The 19,157-nt window shown below is 43.0% G+C and overlaps 1 protein-coding gene across 50 annotated transcripts in view; it reads left to right on the top strand.

Annotated features, from left to right (window-relative positions):
• Positions 1–19,157, top strand: part of SORBS1 (sorbin and SH3 domain containing 1) — a 236,321-nt gene that overhangs the window by 154,218 nt on the left and 62,946 nt on the right. For 9 of the 50 annotated variants that reach the window (XM_068689544.1, XM_068689539.1, XM_068689541.1 and 6 more), the window contains 3 exons: positions 14,853–14,908; positions 16,927–16,992; positions 19,024–19,119. In XM_068689544.1, the coding sequence (XP_068545645.1) occupies positions 14,899–14,908; positions 16,927–16,992; positions 19,024–19,119 (172 nt within the window). In that variant the 5' untranslated portion in view covers positions 14,853–14,898. Of the gene's footprint in view, positions 1–6,672; positions 6,835–14,852; positions 14,909–16,926; positions 16,993–19,023; positions 19,120–19,157 lie in introns of those variants that run through there. The other 41 variants (XM_068689531.1, XM_068689545.1, XM_068689556.1 and 38 more) reach the window with 12 other exon arrangements.

Below are 19,157 nucleotides of genomic sequence, written 5' to 3' on the forward strand. Positions count from 1 at the left end.
TACCCTTCCCTTTTTCTAGTGATCTCAAACTTCAGCTTGGTACGATCATCTTGACTCCTTCCCCATGTAACACTGTACCTGATGCTTATCTCTGTGCCAGAGTTGCATATATACTGACCCTATGATTCTCAAGGGTTGCTCATATCTCTCCTTTGGTCTGACTCTTCCTTTTTGCATAAGCTTATGGGAATGCGGGAGAGTACACACACACCATGCTAGTTTGCATTTATTGTTTAAGATCTAATTAGGGCACTGTATTATTTTTTTTTTTACCATGACCTGCAACCTAGGAGAACACAGTGGGTAAATCCTGATCATATCTTTTGCTGTTGTATGTGGAGGAGCATGGTGTGGAAAATGCTACTAAGCAACTCCAAGGCTAGACTAGATGTTGATTCTTTTCTTTCTCTCAAAAGAGAGTGAAACTACCTGTTAAAATATTAAGTGCATGCAGAGAACAGTTGCAGAGAATGCTAAAGGGCTGCTGTTCTCACTGGTGGCTGGATTTCCCAGGGCTTGCAGGTCAGTAGCTGTTGCCTTTCTCAGTTCCTTAATTCATTGCTTTGAGTGAAAGCTGAAGGTTATTCAGGATGCTGTGAAGTGCAAAAAGACCTCTTTCCACTACTTCACCTGACTATCTCTTAGAGGAAGATGTTGCACAAAACATAATTTTGGCTGCAGGCAGCTGATCACACCAGCTCTACCTGTGTTGCACTACAAAAGGGGTTTAAACAGTGCCATGCTGCACCAGAAACCAGAGCAGTAAAAGTGAGTTTGTAGAAAGCAGGAAAATGGCATTTTCATGTTTTCCATTGAACTTCTGGGAACAGATGGAGAGCTGATGAGGCAGAGATGCTGGAAGGGACAGTGTGTTTCAAATGTTTTCCTTAATGTCTTCCCAGTTTGCTCATAGACTCGTAGTTCTTGCTTATTCAGTACAGGGTAGTTAGTATACATGAGAACTTCAGTGCCCCAGAGCTCTCCTTGTGTTTTTTGGGCTGATGGACTTTTGACACAAAGGGTTGTGGGAGCAGCTCATGGCCTGATAGGCAACATCTTTTACTCCATTCCAAGCTTCCATGGCAAAGGGTCTGGACTTTCTGCATAATGACCCAGGAGTGTCTTGACTGAGCCCTGTACTGGCACTAATAGGCTAGTCCTGCCTTTCCAAACAGCCTTCTTGCTGTTATTTTTTAATCTATTTAGAAGCCAAGAAGAATCTAATCAGAGCCCAGCAGTGCACTCAACAGCAGTCATTATCATTACTTAGTCATCCAGTCGCTGTTTCTCTGCTCTGACAAGAAATATTGGAGCAGTGGAGAGGGCATGGGGGAAGATTATTTTTTTCTCTTAGACTTGAACCTCTTCATGGACACACTTTCAATAAACATATTCAGGTGTTCCCCTTAGAGGACAGATAAAAGTTCACTGATGCATTCAAAGCATTATGTGGCAGCCAGTTTGTGAGAGGAATCAATGAGATGGGGTCGTTAAACCTTTCTTAACTCCACAAGGCAGTGACTTGCTGTGAACTGTGAAATCTGATTATCCTCTCATTAGCTTTCATCATTACAAATGTAACTGGTTAATAATTCCAGCCAGCTGGCCAAGTTAGAGTCAAATGCAAATTTCTCTTCAGCCTGGTGTTTTGGGCTGGATCTCTGTTAATGACATATTCACTAAGTGCAGTGGGCAGAGCTGCTGGGACCAGATTTCCATGAATGCACAGGCTTCTCTACTGGAAAACACGTTGCCTCTTTTGGCTTTATGGTTGTGTTCCTGGAGAACAGTGAACCAGCTGGGGGTAGTCTGATTTGATATTCACTTGTCTTTAGCTATTAGGGTGCAGAGAAGATGCATTGTAGGAAAATACTGAGATGGGTAGACAGCACAGTCTGTGTTTTCTTTGTTGCTGCTTCTGCTAGTTTCTTTCTTTACTGTTCTACATCTCCTTTTTTACCCTGGACCAACATATAAAATCACTGTTGTTCAAATAGCCAGTAAGCTCATCTGCTGGCCTGGAAACTGTGCCAAATATCTGAGTATTTTGAGTCTGCAAAAAAGGTAAGAGGATTTTACAAAAAAAAAAAGCTTCCTTGCGTGTAATGTAGGAGATGATTTTCTCCTGATTCAACCTTAATGTTGATTCAAGCTCTACAGCACAAAGGTCAATAACACTGGTAAATAGCTAGCACTATTACACAGCTTTTAATATTGGTTGGGTTGTATTCTGTTACTTTCACAGCCAGCAGTACCTTTCATTAAATGTGGTGCTGGCTGGGTTAGTAAGGATCAAGGAGTCTGGACACTGGTTAGCTAAGCTTACTTTAAGAAGTGTCATCATTTTCTGCAGTAGGGGATCAGAGCCTGCATTCTCTTGCCACACACTCCAGTGATCACCGAGCCTAATCCACAAATCACAGTGCAAGTGTTGCTTCCACTTTGCCTGAATGGTAAGTGGCAATGTTGGGTACAAAGGGCTGGGGATGCTGATGTGCAGGTGAGGGTGCACGTTTCCTTGGTTGTATGGTGTAACTACCCCTAATTTCCTTAGGATTTGGGTAAGCATAGCTGAGTCCTAAGTTTTGTTTTTTTTTTCTCCTGCAATGTTGCATTTAGCAGGCCTTTAATTATACATGATCGCTGGGATCGAGATTAGTAACTATTCAAGGTAGATGGGCAAGGTTGTACTTTCTTTAATGCATGAGAGTTTAAATAGGAGAGCAGCTCAGTGGGATCTGGGAGAAACTGCTGCTAGGAGGCTGCTCAACAGCTGATCACTCCCTGCTTGTGTCAGCGTGACGCATTGCTTCACAAATCCTTCTGAGTCCTCAGTTCAGCAGGAGCCATGCCTCTCTCTGCAGGCTCTCTTAAGATGCTTCAGACCTGAGATCCTGATCAGCTGTAACCCTACCAGTTAGTAAGTCTGGCTGTTTTAAATACTCTTACAACATGTCCCTTATCTCCAACAGCCAGAAGGGACATGTAGTTCTTCAGTCCAGCAAGGAAGCCAATTTATGCCTTTTTTATTTTTCAGTTGTAAGAAACAATATTCTAGCTGTTGCTCTACAGGCTTAGCTGGGTACTTGCTTTCACTGTATTGATACGCAGGTTACTGTTACCAGCGCCTCTTGCTAGCTCTTAACTTCTGCCTTGCAAATTTGTTCCTACTAGCAGATTACATTCCTGTCTCAGGTTCCTAAAAGGCCTGTATATATCATTGTAAGGAGCCTTGCTCAGTCTCTGGTGACAGTCTGAACTCCTTTGTGCCACACAGATCAGCTGTAAGTGCTTCCTGAGTCCTTGTGCGATTGCACTGAGCTGGCTGGCAGGCTGCAGGGGCTGCTGGCTGCAGTGTTTCATTCTGTGGTGGCACTGGTTCCTTTAGCTTTCAGCTGGGGAGGTCTGAACCGTGGGCTTGAGGCTCGGGTCTGAGACATGCAAGGGCATCTAGGTGTTGGGAGCTTTGGGGCAAGCTAGGGCTCATCTCTGAGCAGAAGTGCTGTAAAACTATCCTAACCAGAACCTGAGAGGCTGTTTTGTAACTCAGCAGAAGCTCCAGCCCAGTAGGGCGAGGATTCCGGGTGAGTGATTTTGCTCGATAATGGTGCTGGGTGTAACTCTAGCAACAGCGTGTTATTTTGGCCAAGCTTTGCTGTGCAATTCAAACCCCAGTTTCTCAGAGGAAACTGAACTAAAAACATGAGCACGATGCAAGTTTGCTATTGTCTTCCATCTGCAGAACCAAATGAACTTTCACTTTTAATATCTCCTGGATCTATCAAAAGTACCTTCTTTTCTAAACTGCTTTTCATGGTTTCTCTTTGACCATGGAAGACCCAGCCCCATGGCACATCGGGGTGGCATAAAAGAACAAGCGTGGCTGTATGATGTTTATCAAAACAAACTATCAGTTGTGCAGCAGGCTTTCCAGGGTAGCTTATAATGAGAACAACCCACTCCCTCCTGTGACAGGATTTATGAATGGCTGTGACAGCAAAACAGATGTGATGAGGGTAGTCTTGTCCAGGGGCTAGAGCTGTGGTCCAGGACATTCTAGAACTGGTATCTGTCTCTGTTATGCCAAAGACCTCCTTGGTTAGTCTCTTTTGCTATTTCCTTCAGCTGTTGAAATAAAGACATGGTTATTGTGGGGAAATAATGTGGCAGTGGCTGTGCAGCACTAAGTTCTGGGATGTGTAATGGATACTACACTCTTGCTAGGGGTTGATGGTAAAACAGCAACAAAACTTCGTAAAGCTTTATATCTTTTAGTCAGGGCTGACGTCTGGGGGGCAGGGAACAAGATATTTGGCTCTGCTGCGCTTGCTGCCCAGTCCTCCCTTCACCCATGTGGAATAGCAATTTCTGTGAAAGTCCTTCAGTTTTCCATCCAAGTGTTTGTCTGTAGCAGAAACTCCTCTCTCCTTGCCAAGCTACTTGAAGGCTGTCTAGGCTGGTTCCTGCAAAGACCAGAAGTGTTTTGGACCCAATTCTTGACCTGAATTTACCAATCTGAATTTGGCTCTGGGCCAGCCCCTGGATCCTTCCCTACTTTGCTTCTCCAGAGCTGCCATTCTCTCATTGACTAGAGAGAATTATTTTACAGTATGGTTTCTGCTCTCTTGACACTTTAATCACAGTCACTGAAGACGAACTGTCAGAGGCTTGTTTATAACCCCCTGCTACACACAAGCAGGGCTCCCAGCTGATAGAAACTCTCATGTGGTCAGGCTCCAGAACAGACCTGAGGAGGAGATCAAGGAGGTTATCTTTGGGTAGTGAGGGAGGTCCCCTATTGTGCACTGTTGTATAAACAAGTTTGCTTCAAGTAATTGAAGCTGGTGATGATTGCAGAGTTTATTTTGGAGAATGTAGTGTTTTGCTTTGTGTGTTGTTTTTTTTTTTTTTTTTTTTTTTTCCTTGGCTTTCCTAGTTTACTGGTGAGAACAACTTTTTTCCCCCAGTTTGTTTTTTTGTTGTATTTTTGTAGAGGGGACAGTAGGGTCTGACCACTCGAACTTTTTTCTATCATCCTTTATTTTGACTGTTATGTCTAAAATATGTCTAAACCTTCCTCTACCACCTAAACCAAATATACCTGACTTAAGGGGCTGGAACCTAAACCTAGATTCAGACCTGAATTTGGGGTAGATGAAACCAAAACTCCAAATCCAAGCTCTCCCCAACATTAGTCTTTTGGGATTTGGTAATAAACACAGGCATGGAGCCCCTTTGTTTTTCTGTAATCAGATACTACCAGTGACATGGTCACATTGAGGTGTGGGATTGGTCTTTAAAAATAATAAATAAAAATAAAGTAGAACTTTCTGGCCTCTTCTGGCCCCTTGACCAGTTTACTGAATCAGAGCTATGCCTATATTGGATAATAAATGCTTCATTTGGTGGGGGATAGTTATTGTGATACCAAAAGGTATATTGGAGAGGGGGAAAAAGAACATCTTGTGTTGAATATCAGAATCTGTCAGCATTTCACAACACATTGGTAGGGGTTTATATGCATGGGTATTTGGAGACCTTTGTTCTGTGTCCTTCACTAACACTTTACTGAGAGTCTAAAGGTACAGTAAGTGTAGCAACCTCTGCTCTGTGTCCTTCTGCTATCAGCAACTCTTGCCATCAGTGTTGCTTTTTAGGTCTTGAGTGCTGAGCTGCCTGTCTTGCAGTGATTTTCAGTACGTTTTTTTCCAATTCCTAATTTTGGCAATAGATCAGTGCCTGTACGTGCATGTTTGAGGCATCAAAATCTGGAGACAGGCTGCAGGCAAAGACACTCCGGAGTGTCAGTCACAGAAGCCTGCAGTGCTTGAAGCTCTGGGTGCTGTGGTCTGGTGACAAAGACAGTACTGAGAGATCTGGGGCTCTCCTTCAAATTACTTCCCCTATTAAACTGCCAATTGGCCTTGCATGAACCAAACTCTAAGTTCTGGTTTCAGGAGGTCCTGTTCTCAGTTACTAGTTGTGTGGATGTTTGCTGTGGAAGGAGAGGTGATGCTGTGCTGCTATCACAGCATCCTCACCAAGAGGCAGAGCAGCCCCTTGCCCTCCTGAGAGCTGTCACCGCTTCCCCTGCAGTGTGTGCCTCGGGCTAAGGGGGAGCCAGGCTGTGCTGTGATGGGGTTGTTCCACACTTGGACATCCTAGTACAGCTTATGGCTCAAAAGGTTGCTAATGCCCCGTGGGGTGGCCATGCAAGTGATCAGTTTGTGTCACGTGAGGTGTTTATGCGACAAATCTGGGCTGCCAAGTGTGGAAACTTTAGCTGACCCTTCAGCTCCAACCCATTGAAATAAGATCTGTCATGTCTAGTACTAATGAAAATACCCCTCCCTTGACAAGCAGACGCTCCCTGGTTATTAAAGTGCTTTTTCAAGTACTTCCCCTGTACTTTAATCAAGTATTTCTTCAGGGTCTGCCTGTTGCTTCCCGTCCCCCTGCTACCACGGAGTGTCATCTCCCAACTTTCTCTCCTATCCCCAGCTCTGGAGCCACACACAGTCACTGTCTTGCATGATGACAGTGGCATGCGAGTGACAGGCAGGCTGGGTGGGGGTGGCTGCTGGTGAGCAAGCCTAGTGACAGGATGGTGTGACTAAGAACCAGCTGGCTAATTAAAGCACAGGAGGAGGAGGAGCAAAGTATTTAAGGGTGCCAGAGAGGGGGAGAGAGGCCTCCACAAATTTCTTGTTATACTTCTGCAGCCAAGTGACTGAGCAGCACAGTGAAAGGGTTCCTTAACTCGTTAGTGCCTCGTATGGTGTGAAATCAAGGGACTAAGAAAATGGCACCATTAACTGAAAAGTCTGAATCAAGGTAAGGGTACTATGTTTGTTCCCAGTTGGTTGAAGCTGGATCTCCTGGAGCTGCTGTGAGCTGAGCTCCCAGGACTTCACGTGGCACTGGCATCTGCTGACATTGCTGACATGCAGTGAGTGGGTAGGTCTGTTGGGGCACTACTAACTGATTTTGAAATTGCTTCTCTTGTTTGTGTAGGTATTTCCAGTTGCTGCTTGAAAAGAGAGGGGAGGTATCTAAAATGGGCTTGTGCTTACATGGGCTTGTGCTTTGTTTTGGAGGAACGGGCAGGTCCTCACCTCCATACCCAAATTCTTGCATCTTTCTCCTGACTAATTTTACGGGAAGGAGTAGTTGAGAGCGGTTCCTGAGAGCAGATTCCAAGGCTGTTGCTAAAATGAAAGTGAGAATGGATGTGGAACTCTCAGCAATAGGGAACTTGGTCACCTGAGGCTGGAAGAGTCAGGGAAGCAAGGATGAGGTTTGGTTTCTGGAATGTGACATCCTGCTACTTCTGGAGACACTTCAAGTGTTAGACCATTACTTAACCCAGCAGTTTTGTTTTCTCTCAACATTTTCAGTACTTAGCAGAGGAGGAATCACTGTGTCCCCATTTCAGCATGTTAGGTGGCTTTAGAGGCAGTGCTGTCCAGTGAGGTTAGCCAGCCAGGACTTCAGCCTGGACTCCCTGGCAGGTGTGGCTTTATTGCCTGGCCTGGGATGCGTGACAGTGACCAACCCTTCTGGGTTTTGCTGGGACCTTTTTGTGCCTGATATTCAGGTAGATGAACTGGTTCTGGGGGAATTTTTCCTGAGTAGCAGTGCCTCCAGCTTGGCAAAAGCTAAGGAGAATGACCCTGTCTAACTTCTAGTGCACCTCTGACAGGGCTATAGGTGGAGGTAGGGTATGCCCAAGTCCCCTTATGCGTAGCCTAAACTTAGCTTTTCCTGTGGCTTCTCGGAGGTCATTGCAGTTGTGTTTATATGAGAGCAACTTTCAAACTGGTTTTGCTTATTCTGAAGCCATCGTAAAACACCCATACAACTGACACACACACCTTGTTTGCACTGTGCTGGCTCAGTTAATTTCAGATATTGCGTGAAGAGGCTTGAATCTTCCCTCTGTGTGTAATAGTATCAGCTATATGGCTTGCAAGGTGTAGCTTAGTGTTCGTTTGTGCAGAGCTTGAAAACAGCTAGTGCTAGCAGAGGTTGGGAATAAAAATTGTTCAATATGGGTGCCAGTGTGAGCATTCAATACCAGTGCAACTCTTCTGCCTTACACAACTAGGAATCCCAGAATGTATCTGGGTTTGTATAGGGTGATCTGTAGCATTAAAGTTATCTGCTTTATATGTCCGAGGCACACAAGAATCTTTTCTCTACAAACATCTCACAAAAAAATAGGCTAGTGCAGATCTGAACTTTGTGACACTAGTCAGTCTCTAATTGATATTTCTACTTAATGCAACTTCCACTTATTTACTACTTCACTGTTTGGGAGCATATGACAGCAGTGAAAACAGCCATTGTAGTCTTCACTATACAAAATCATGCAAGAGAAGCTGCTGGATGTTGTTTAGATGATCTAATTAATTGTATTTACAGAATGCCATTCACTGTATTAAATGCGATGTAGTGTATGTGTGCCCCTCCATCCTGTGGTTGGCTGAATAGATCCATTGTTATACATAATTAGGGCTTCTGGAACTTGGGTTTGTTTATTTACAGCAATTGTTCAGCAGAGACACAAGTGGCCCCATATCAGAGGTGTACACAGAGCTGAGCACAGCACACAGCACCCCAGCTGCACAGGGCGTACAAGCAGTCTCAAACCAGATGGAACTCAATGAATCTTCTGTTTCTTCCAGCTGAAGTGTAAAACCAGCATCCTCGTGGCTAGGTGTGGTCAGTGCAGATTGCCCAAAAGATTTCCCTTTTGCAGAAAGGTAAATCTGGCGTTGAATTAATTTCCCCTTATTAAGTGTAAATTGTGGTTTCAGTAGCTATGTGTGCCCTGCTTGAGTTCCTGTGTCTCAGTTAAGTGTCCTGAACTGTCCCGGGTTGTGGCAGGCTGTTAAATCATTTGCTGCTTTCCCTCTGGAGCTGGCAATCTGAGAGCTGTGCCCAGAGAATTCCCATGCACAGGCTGCACGTGAGGTGTTAGCATACTTATCACAGATAAATCTGGGCAGAAAAGCCCATTTCTAATGTTCTCAGATGCCATGCCTTGGATCTACTGCTAAAATGAGTACAAGACTTTAAAATATTCCAGATTTTTTTTCTGTCTGAATCTGCGATGTACTGTGAGCTGCTTGGGCATATAGGTGTGACAAAAGCATTTGTTTCTTTAGTAGGCACAGATAATACCCAAGTTGCAGATAATGTCACTGTGATCTCAGCCACAAAATAAAAAAATAAAGGGTGGTCATGGCAGACTCAGGAGGAAGTCGAAGCCCAGTTACAGCGCATTTAAAAACCTATTGTCATAAGAAGAAATGTTTTTGACTGGAAAGCTGCTGATAAGAGCAGTTAACTTATTCAGAGGGAACCAGTGACCCACTGCATGTCAAGTTACTCATTTGTCTCCTCTGTGCCAAGCAACCCTCTGGACTGCTGTTTTACAAGCCCTGGATCTGTGGCTGAGCAGAAGGCTGATAGCTCGCTCAAGCAGGAGCCACCTTTGAGCCCCGAAACCCTGCAGGTATAAGCCCTCATCACTTAATGAGGGTTCAGCAGCTGATGAAATTTTTCCAGTCTGTTTCTTTACAAGGGAGTTCCCTGTAGACATCAAGTCACTGTCTGAACTAGCACAAATCGTATAGCTGTGTCTAGTAGGCAGGCCAGAATTAGAGTGGACCAAAGAAGCTGATCTGCATTTTAAACCTTGCCTTTTCAGCTCTTGGGCGTGCCAGCTGTAGGCTTTGCTCTGCTTCTGTGATATTAAGCAGAGTTTAGGGTTTGGACTGCCAACCTTTTAAAACCTACTGCTGTTTACTAGATTTTAATGAGCTGGATGACAACATGCAGACCAGTTGCTTTGGAAACATTTGTTTATGGGTTTGTGAAATGAAGGCTCTGAGGTGCAATCTCTTTCTGAAAATGCATGGAGGGGGGAGCACATGTGCTACTGAAACAGAAAAACAATGTTCATGCAAAACAGTGGAGTGCTAGCTGTTTGTAAACTAAATTTAGGCTGCAAGTCAGAAACTTTGTTCCAGCTATAAGAAAGGAGTTGTGGAGGCAGGCCATGTTACCAGTTTCAAGCTGGAACTTGAAATGTTCCTGCCCAGGATTGTATGACACAGTTGCCTGCAATAGCATGGGAGTAGGCTTTGATGACCCCAGAGATCCTTTTCTGCCCTGTGTTCCAAAGTGGTGACCTTGAACTCAGTTCAACTCAGGTTGTTGGTAAATTTTGTTTACTCTGAAGTTGGTGACTGGAAGATGACTTGATTCAAAAGCATCTGGTTTCTTAAAGCCACATCTCCTGGTTTACATTTCCTATTTGACTTTTCTTATCTATGCAGTGACATGCTACTGCTAAATTGCACAGAACTTGGCACATGCCCCAGATATACCCATTAGGAAGAAAACAAACAAGCACCATATTTAAAAAAAAAAAAAAAAGACAGCGATACTGCATATGAAATGTGCTATGCTTGTTTATTCCAACAGCTGTAAGTTCAATTATTTATAAGAACACACTATTTCAGCTTGTGTTCAGTGCTGCCATTTGTTTCATGTAGCTGAGCCTTTGCTGCTCTCTCTTTGCTGTTTTAACACTTGCTGAGGAGTGTGGGGCGGCTGTGTTGTTCAGAATCAGTATGACTCTTCTGTGTACTGCTTATTCATAGTCCTTTCATGACATTTATTCTTAGGAGCATAATGTCTTCTGAAGGGATGACAGAATGTTCTTTAACTCTTAAAATAAAAATGACAGCCAACACGTTTCTCTCTTATTTCAGGGTAAGAGAATAATGATACTTAGAGAGAGATGATTGCATGGGTTAACCTGCAGCTGCCTATTAGATTCTAGTTATTTTCTATTGCCACATTTCATGTGACAGTGTGAGAGGTGCAGCAGAGATGTACTTTCCAGAGACTTCCTTTAAACAGAACCTCCTGGTAGGAGACACTGGCTGCAACACAGCCCTTTGCCTTCTTTCCAGCTTTGGGAACCCATGTTGCCAGCACAGCTGGTTGAGCAGAGGATCTGGATCAGAAACACTGGTGACAATGTGAGAAAGGGTCTGAGCCAGGGACTAAAAGACTGAGTGCCATCAGTGATGTACAAAATCTGACGAGTTTTTGTGATTGCCGATCCTCCCTTAAGTCTGAAAGTCTCTCATTTTTCTAAAAGCCTTATCTCATAGATTATTTATACATAAGATTTTTTTCCTTTTAAATGCAGCCACTAAACTCCTAAAGCTCTTGTACATGGAGAGAAACTTTTGCAAATATAAAAACTCAAAACTGAGAAGCTAACGTAGGAGTCTGAGTCTCAGGGATTTAAGGGTCCTGTCTGATAAATCTTGAATGCTTGTGGTTAGCAATTGTTTTTAAATCCTAAGCAAGTCATCAAAGCTATCAGTAACAAGAGAAGAAACCAAAGGAAATTACTCTTCCCCACATGTACATTAGACCACCGAAAATAACCACCGCCTGTGACTCTTAGCTGAGATACCAGTGACTTAAGAGCGTGTGTCCTTACTTGGGACTATTAATGAGCTGTTTGTTACCTCTGGCCATTGCAGGGGGAGTACTTGAATGTTTAGAGCATGTGAGATAATCCAGAGACATGTTGCACAGCAGTAGTCACCACTTATCTGCATTCCTCCTAAATAGGGCTCTAAATCCGCTGTGCTGTGTTTCCACACCAAGTAGGGAAGGAGCTGCAGCCTTCGGAGAAATGTGCTGGGGTGAAAGGGAGGAAGGAGCCGTTGAACATCTGCCTAGATGCACGAGGGAACTGGCAAGGAGCTGGTGGACATTAAGTACAGACACTGGCATCTTCAGGACTACAGTTGCTGGCATATGCCCTTAGGAATTCATTACCTTTCATTGTGTTTTGAATGTTTGCAGCTTTGAAACCGTTGTTGCTACATCTGTCATATTTCAGGAAAGGCATGAAAGCCTGGCAAGGAGACAGGGGACTGCTGGTTACGTCAGGGAGCTGGAAGGAGATACTTGAGTGATTTTGTGTGTGTGTGGTTTGGTTTTTGTTTTGTGTGATCTGGCAGTACCAGTTTTCAGTTTCTAAGACTGACACGAGGGATCTCTTTCTGGTTCCTTTTGAATGGCTTAGTTACGAGGTGTGGGTGAGCATACTGCCCATGTCTATGGGACCAACTTCGCTGTGTCTATAGGAAGTTCTCTAGAGCAATTGGGAGCAGCAAGTGCTTCCAGATCCATCCCTTTTGCAGCCCGTGGGCAGGCTGTCTGGCTAACCTGGCAGAGATGCTCTGCCCAAGGATGCACCACCCAAATACTCGCAGAGCACTGACCTTGTGTGTACATCCCCAGGTGCTAGAGGGCAGCACTTTGCTGTGTGGGGGCCATGGAGCCAGACGTGCTCTGTCTGAACCATGTGTCTGGTCCCAAGAGCAGCCTTAGGCTACTCCATAAAATACAGCATGGATGTAACAGCACTTCAGTGTGTGGTTTAGATTAAGCATGTGGGAGACAGGTAGGAATAACTCTGTAGCCCTGATGCAAAAAGGCACTGAAGCATGTTCTCAACTTCAAACATGCACCATAATTTCCTCAATCTAAACAGCAGGTATTTCTACCTGTGTGCAGTGAATCTGCACAAAGAACTGCAAGTGACCTAAATCAACTTTAAAATCAACTTTAAAACTGAACCTCTGGAGTTACAGGAGTTGAAGCACTCTGGATTGTTTATGGTAACCCCCAGCCCTCTGAATCCATTCTTTGTAAGGGAACCTGTGTTAAGTGTGCATTCACTGGAGTGCTTGAGTAATGCTGATTGGCTTCACAGTTAATGAACGCTGAATGCTTGTTATTTTAATTGAATTCTGAAATCAGAATGGGGATATGTAGAAAAGTCATTTTTCTACATCTAGTACTAATGAGTTTGTACACCTTCATTTAATTTTAGAAAGCTTATTTCTGTAACTGCAACTTTATTTTTAATCTCAGATCACTTTTTGTGAGAAAGTAATTTGTTCTTTTAGGGCGAAAAAATTGAGGTTTATAGGTGTAGGGTTTCTTGGCCTCTCCTCAGTCTCCTCTGCTCTAGGCTGAACAAGCGAAGTGACTTCAACCACTTCTCATACATCTTGCTTTCTAGATCCTTCACCATCCTTGTAGCCCTTATTTTGACACTGACTGATAATTTTATACTGCGGTGCCCAAAACTGCACACAGTGCTCCAGGTGAGGTTGCACCAGGATGATCACTTCCCTCAACCAGCTGGCTGTGCTGTGCCTGCTGTACCCAGGATATGGTTGGTAGAAATCAAAGACAGATCCTGTATTGGCAGGCGAAGTAGGGCAGTGGGCCTTTAAGTTTCTGTTCAGGTGGTTTGAGACTGTACCCCCTGAACCCACCCACACTGTGTTCTGGTGGGATCAGCTCCAAGTTGGCTGTGTCTTGCTGAGCCTTCCCTGGTCCACGATATATATATCTTATGTGGACATTTTAATGAATAAAATAATTCAGTGATGGTAGCTCTTCATAGAGTGACATGCCTGGAGCCCAGGCATTTGGTAGTTTTACAGACTAGTCTGTTACTATATCTGTTTGTTTAATTTTCTTTGCTTTCCTTTTTGAGTATCTGTTGAACATGCTCATTATACTCTGGCTGATACAAAATGAATACCGGATAAGAATGGAGGGATTTCAGGCAAAAGGGCAAATTTACTTCCCTGAAGAAAATTTCTATCTCTTAAAAGTATTGTTGATTCCAGTTCTAGTAACAGGAAAACAAGTATCTCCAATTCTCTTCTTCAGCTTCTTGTTCCTAGCAGCTTGGAAGGAGAGAAGGTGGGGAAGGTGTTGTATCCCCTTTCTCCCATGTTTCACAGATTAGTGCCTTTTGGTTATGCACGATTGTACGGCTTGTGATACCTACTCCTATTCATGCCCTTGGATGCATTTAACTACCTGGAGTCACTCTTTTTTTTTTCTTTTAGAAAGTCAAAATGAAAGGGTCTCTAGGACCTTTAGAGAGTTAAGACATCCTGGCAAACATAGACATGTTTTGTAGACATGCTGTTCTTTCACTGTCGAGAGTAACATCAACAGTGTGATGCTGTGAAAGCTGTTAGGCTGCACACATCAAGTCCTGCTTGGAGTGGGTACTGGTAAGAGTAGGCTCCACAGTTGTCCCCTGTAGTTTCTCAGGACTCAAAATTGACTTTTCCAGTCCCAGGCTGATAGTTTTTCCTCTCGGGTTGGTGATTTCATTGCCTTTGGTTCCAGGAGGATTAAAGCTTCTAATTTTAAGTTTCATTTATTGGAGTCTGTTCCTAAAGATACCAGTAGCACTGCAGGACTGGAAATGGTTAGCACAGAAGTTAATATGCATTTCTACAAATGTCTCTTCTTCACTGTAACATCTTCCAGAGGAGAGGCTGACTTTGATATGAGCAGCAGATTGTCTTGAAATCTGGCAGTGGCCTAAGCTGAGGGTTTTATCTTAAAGATGGTCTCACTATGATTTTTTTTCTCCCTGAAAGTGATACACTTCATATGTTAGAAGCTAACCAGACTTGTAATTTTCCATATATAGACTTATGCTTTAATCAGTATCTCATGATTTGGTGTTGAGGATTCACTTTAAGGTTTGAAAGTAGTGCCTGTAATTGGGTGGAAATACTCATCAGTTTCTGATGATTATGAATAAAAATTGTAATTGCTGACTGACATAAATTTGTTTGGGTTTTGAACTAAATTTCTTGATGAAACTACAATTCTTACCTTGACTTTTGTAATGATTGTTCAGCATCGTATCTACTGCTGCCTGGGCAGGCATGAAAGAAATTAACCATTCTGTCTTTCACTTTAAACAGAGATAAACAAAATCCAGAAGTGAAAAGGGCAAGTCCTTCTGCCACAATGAGCTCTGGTAAGTCTGTTATTTTCTATTTGCAATCATTAGCCTACCTCTTCATTGATATATTCTTTTATTCTTCTTCTGCATCTTGGCAGGCAAAGCCCTGGCATCACAGAATGGTTTGGGTTGGAAGGGACCTTATAGACCATCTAGTTCCAACCACCTTGCCCCAGGCAGGGATGCCACCCACTAGGTCAGGTTGTCCAGGGCCCTATCCAACCTGGCCTCAAACACCTCCAGGGATGGGGCATCCACAGCATCTCTGGGCAACCTGTTCTAGTGCCTTACCGCCTGTGGAATAAAGGATTTGCTACTAACATCTAATCTAAATCTCCCCTCTTTTAAGTTTAAAGCTGGTATCCAATGTCCTATCACTATGCTCCCTGATAAAGAGTCCATCTCCAGCTTTATTGTAAACCCTCTTCAGGTACTGCAAGGCTACTATAAGGTCTCCCTGGAGCTTTTTCTTTGCCATGCTGAACAACACCAGCTCTCTCAGCCCTTTCTCATAAGAGAGGTGCTGCAGCTCTCTGAGGAAAATCTAAGGGAACCTAACTATTGGAGAAAGAATGGGGAGGCTTCTTAATAAATAGTGTCATGGATTGACCTTTGCTGTGTTAATTTGGCTTATAAAGCTCAAATAACTAGAAATATTTTGAGACAAGGTAGGTCCCTTCAGCTTCTTTTACTTTGTAATACAAGATTAGAATTCAAAATTATTGTGACTACTTGAAAAAATAAAAGATCTGAAAGAAGTGGGTATGTTTTAGTAGTGGTGAATGCAAAATTTGACATCTGGACAAGAAAAATCAGCTGCTCAAACAAAAATGAGGGAAGAGGAAATGGGGCTAGTTGGCAAGAGTAAAACTGCTGGGCTTGTCTAGGTAACAGGCAAGCCACAGTGAAAAACTAAAGCAGACACCATATTGAAATGCCATATGTAGGACCCATGGAATAATATTCTCGACTGATTTTAGCACTTTATCATGTCTCAGCGGGAGTATCATGTCCAATGTTTAGCACCACATTTTGATAAAAACATGAACCATTTGGAGACAGCCTAGAGGAATTATAGAAAACTAATCAGAAGTCTGAAAAACACGATCTGGGAATTTGAATTAAAAGTTGCTAAAACTTTTACAGCTTGTAAAACACTGGAGTAGACTGCTCTAGGGTGATACCATAAGTTTGTAAGAACTGTTCAGGCAAATGTTTGTCAGCAATGACAGAGGTAGAGTTGTTTCTGCCGTGGGTCAGGAATAGAGCATTAGATGACTTTTGCAGGTTCTTTCCAGCATTGTCTTCTGTGTTTCTCTGAATTCACAAAAGCCAGTTTTATTCATGTCAGCTGAGGACCCTGCAGGCTCACAACTCTCTTTTTCCGTAGAGAACATTGTGATCTTTATATTGGCCCTGAGTTCAGCAAATGTTTTCTCATTAAGCTGGATTTCACATTAAATTTCCTTCAAATCTCATATTTGAAATGGTGCAAAAGAGTTATCCCATCAGCTTTAAGAAGCAAGGCTTCAGTGTGAAAGATACTTGTAGCAAAAGGTGGCTGTTCTCTTTGTTCCCCTTGGGCCCAAAAGTCAGTAATTATTGGGAAATAGCAAAGCAGTCCACAGTGCCATAATGTAGCATGCAGCTTGAATACTGGGGATTGCAGGCCAGCTCCATTATCTTTGGGTTTCTACACACATCTGGCTGATGCAATAGTGAAGAGTATTTGCTTTTTCCCGTGCTAGAGTGTACATGTCCCGTTCAAAGCTGGAACATCACTGAGCTGGGTGCAATGTGCATGTATAGAGAGAGTCCCCGGTTAAAAGAGGCTGCAGTCCAAGTAGGCAAAGAGGAAGGAGAAACAGAGCTGTCATCCGAGGGAGATCTGTCTCCAAGCAACATCTCCTGAGACAGTAGGAATACTACCTAACTCCTGAATCAATAGCTCTGACCCATGGCATAGTCAGATTTTAAATTCAGTTGCAAATACTTTAACCCAGAAATAATCTGTTTCTTTGTTTGTCTTGCAGAACACAAAGAAATTGATGTTGCAAAAACTGTTGTGAATGGGCTTAGCAGCAATGGACAGGAAAAAGGTGGGTTAAGAGCTTCAGACGCACCTCTGCAGCTCCCCCTGCATGTCAACTGAGTGATGTGGTTGACTTCCTGGGCATTCACTGCAGCAGGGGTTTCCAAATTTAGTTTGCCTGGCGACTGATACAAGAAAGGCTTTGTTCTACAGCATGCCAGCAGCATTTTTTAGCTGAACAAGTGTTCTTTGTCTCTCAAGTAACAAAAGGTGGCAGGCTAGATTTGCATCTTTGTATATTTCCAGTGCTGTTTTGAAGAAATATGTGCACTGCCTGTGTTAATTGTCACCACCTGAGAATCCATATTTCAGTGTGTTTAGACATCATGGATTTTGGGGTACCTATGTATGAATCCTGCTCATTTCAGAGGGAGGTGAAGGTTTGAGCCCAGGATTAAAGAGCTGGAACTAACTGTTTAGGTAATGAAGAAATCTGTCATTAGCAACAAGGATTTTAAATCCCAGCTTACCTGAACAAACTGGTCATCACGTTAATGTCAACAGGTCTGAAGCGTGCTTTACAGCATTCAATATTGTATAACGATGGTGTGTGTTTTGGCACAGTGAAAGTATATGAGTGTATGGGTTGGTTGTCTGCAGGGTTCATTTCCTTTCTTTTCCTTTGATGCCTTTGTATAGTGGTTAGTATTTTGACTGCTTTGTAGATGGCTGAATTCCATCAGTTACTGAGCAGAACAGAATTAAGGTTTTTCCCCAAACTGTAGACTGTTTGGAGTTGGGATCTATTGTTTTCACAGGATTTGCAGTGCTCAGGGAGAAGCTTGGAGAACAGGGTTTGATTTGGGTTCCTTTTTTTAATACAAGTGGATTTAAAACCATCTCATCAAATAAAAATAACAATTTTATCTGGAGTTAGAAAAAACTCTTATCAAGCTCTTCTCCTATCCTCTTGCTTGAAATCCCTTTGCCAGGTTGAAATCTCTGCTTTCCAGTTTAGACTGGGACTAGAAAGATCCCCCAAGAGGGGGTGTACACACCATCCTGATGTCCATGCCTGCCTCAAAGTGGCCCAGCACTGAGAATTGGTGTGTTAAATATTAGTAATGTAGTTCTTGCTCCTGATTATGCAGGCCTGAAGGAGGTGGAAAGAAGGGAGCACCTGGCATTTTCCTGTCAATACTTGCAGAAAACTAGCAGGTTTTAAAGGAGAAAATTCTGGCTCTACAGAAATCAACGGTACAATTCATTACTCTTGTGGAGCTGTGACTTAAAAGGTGTTTATCTTGGCAGGTCTTGTTAAGCTTTACCAATGAGTAGGGTGTTTTTTGTTGTCGTTTCTAATAGTTCTACATTAGTAGCAATAAAGAGTTGGAGAGGAAGTAGCAGGTATTCTGGAGAGTTTTGCAACAATTGCTAGCACTTTGCACAGTGTAATATGATTTTCCCCTGTGTTACTATGCCTGGCATAATTAGTATGCAAAATGGTGAAGTGCAGTAGAAACTTTTAATTCTTAAACTGATATTTATTTCTGAACTGGGTATTTGATGCTGCACTCTGTCATGAGAGTGTTTTCAGTATTATTTTGTGTTTCTCTACTCTCTGTTGAACTTGTAAAGCACGTGCCATAAAATCCAGAATTTATGTAATGCGCTAGTTTAATTATCCACTCTGAACTTCTCAATCTTTGTGTTTTTTTCACTTTAACTGAGCCGTTTTAACATTGACTTAATATTTTTATTTTTTTGCATGTAGTGTGTCTCAGCAAAATGATTACACTAAAAGTTTTTGATGGCTTCTAAAAACTAATGCTTCCAGATTCTCATCCCCTGCAGCGCAGTGGCAGTCAGCAGTTAGTGGACTCAGTAAGCAGTTCTGCACACTGCATAAAACAGACACGTCCTGATTTAGGACAAGCGAAGGGATATTTTTAACGGTTGCATCAGTGCTCTCTGGACTGCTTTTGTATTTGAAATTTCCTGCTATTGTGTCTCCAAGTACATTAGAAATTTTTGTGGCATGCTTCCCAAACTCTGTTCTTCCCTTTTGGATGTGCCATTTACACTTTTGTGTTTGCAGCTGTTGATGTCCCTTTATATACACGCTCTATTTCTGCCGTTAAAATAATCCCTGTGAAGAAAGTGAAAACTTCTCCTCACCTAGTGCTGCCTACAGGTATCTTCTCCCCACCCCAGCCTCTCCTCCCCTCCCCC

The sequence above is a fragment of the Anas acuta genome, chromosome 7, assembly GCF_963932015.1.
Source record: "Anas acuta chromosome 7, bAnaAcu1.1, whole genome shotgun sequence".
NCBI lineage: Eukaryota > Metazoa > Chordata > Aves > Anseriformes > Anatidae > Anas > Anas acuta.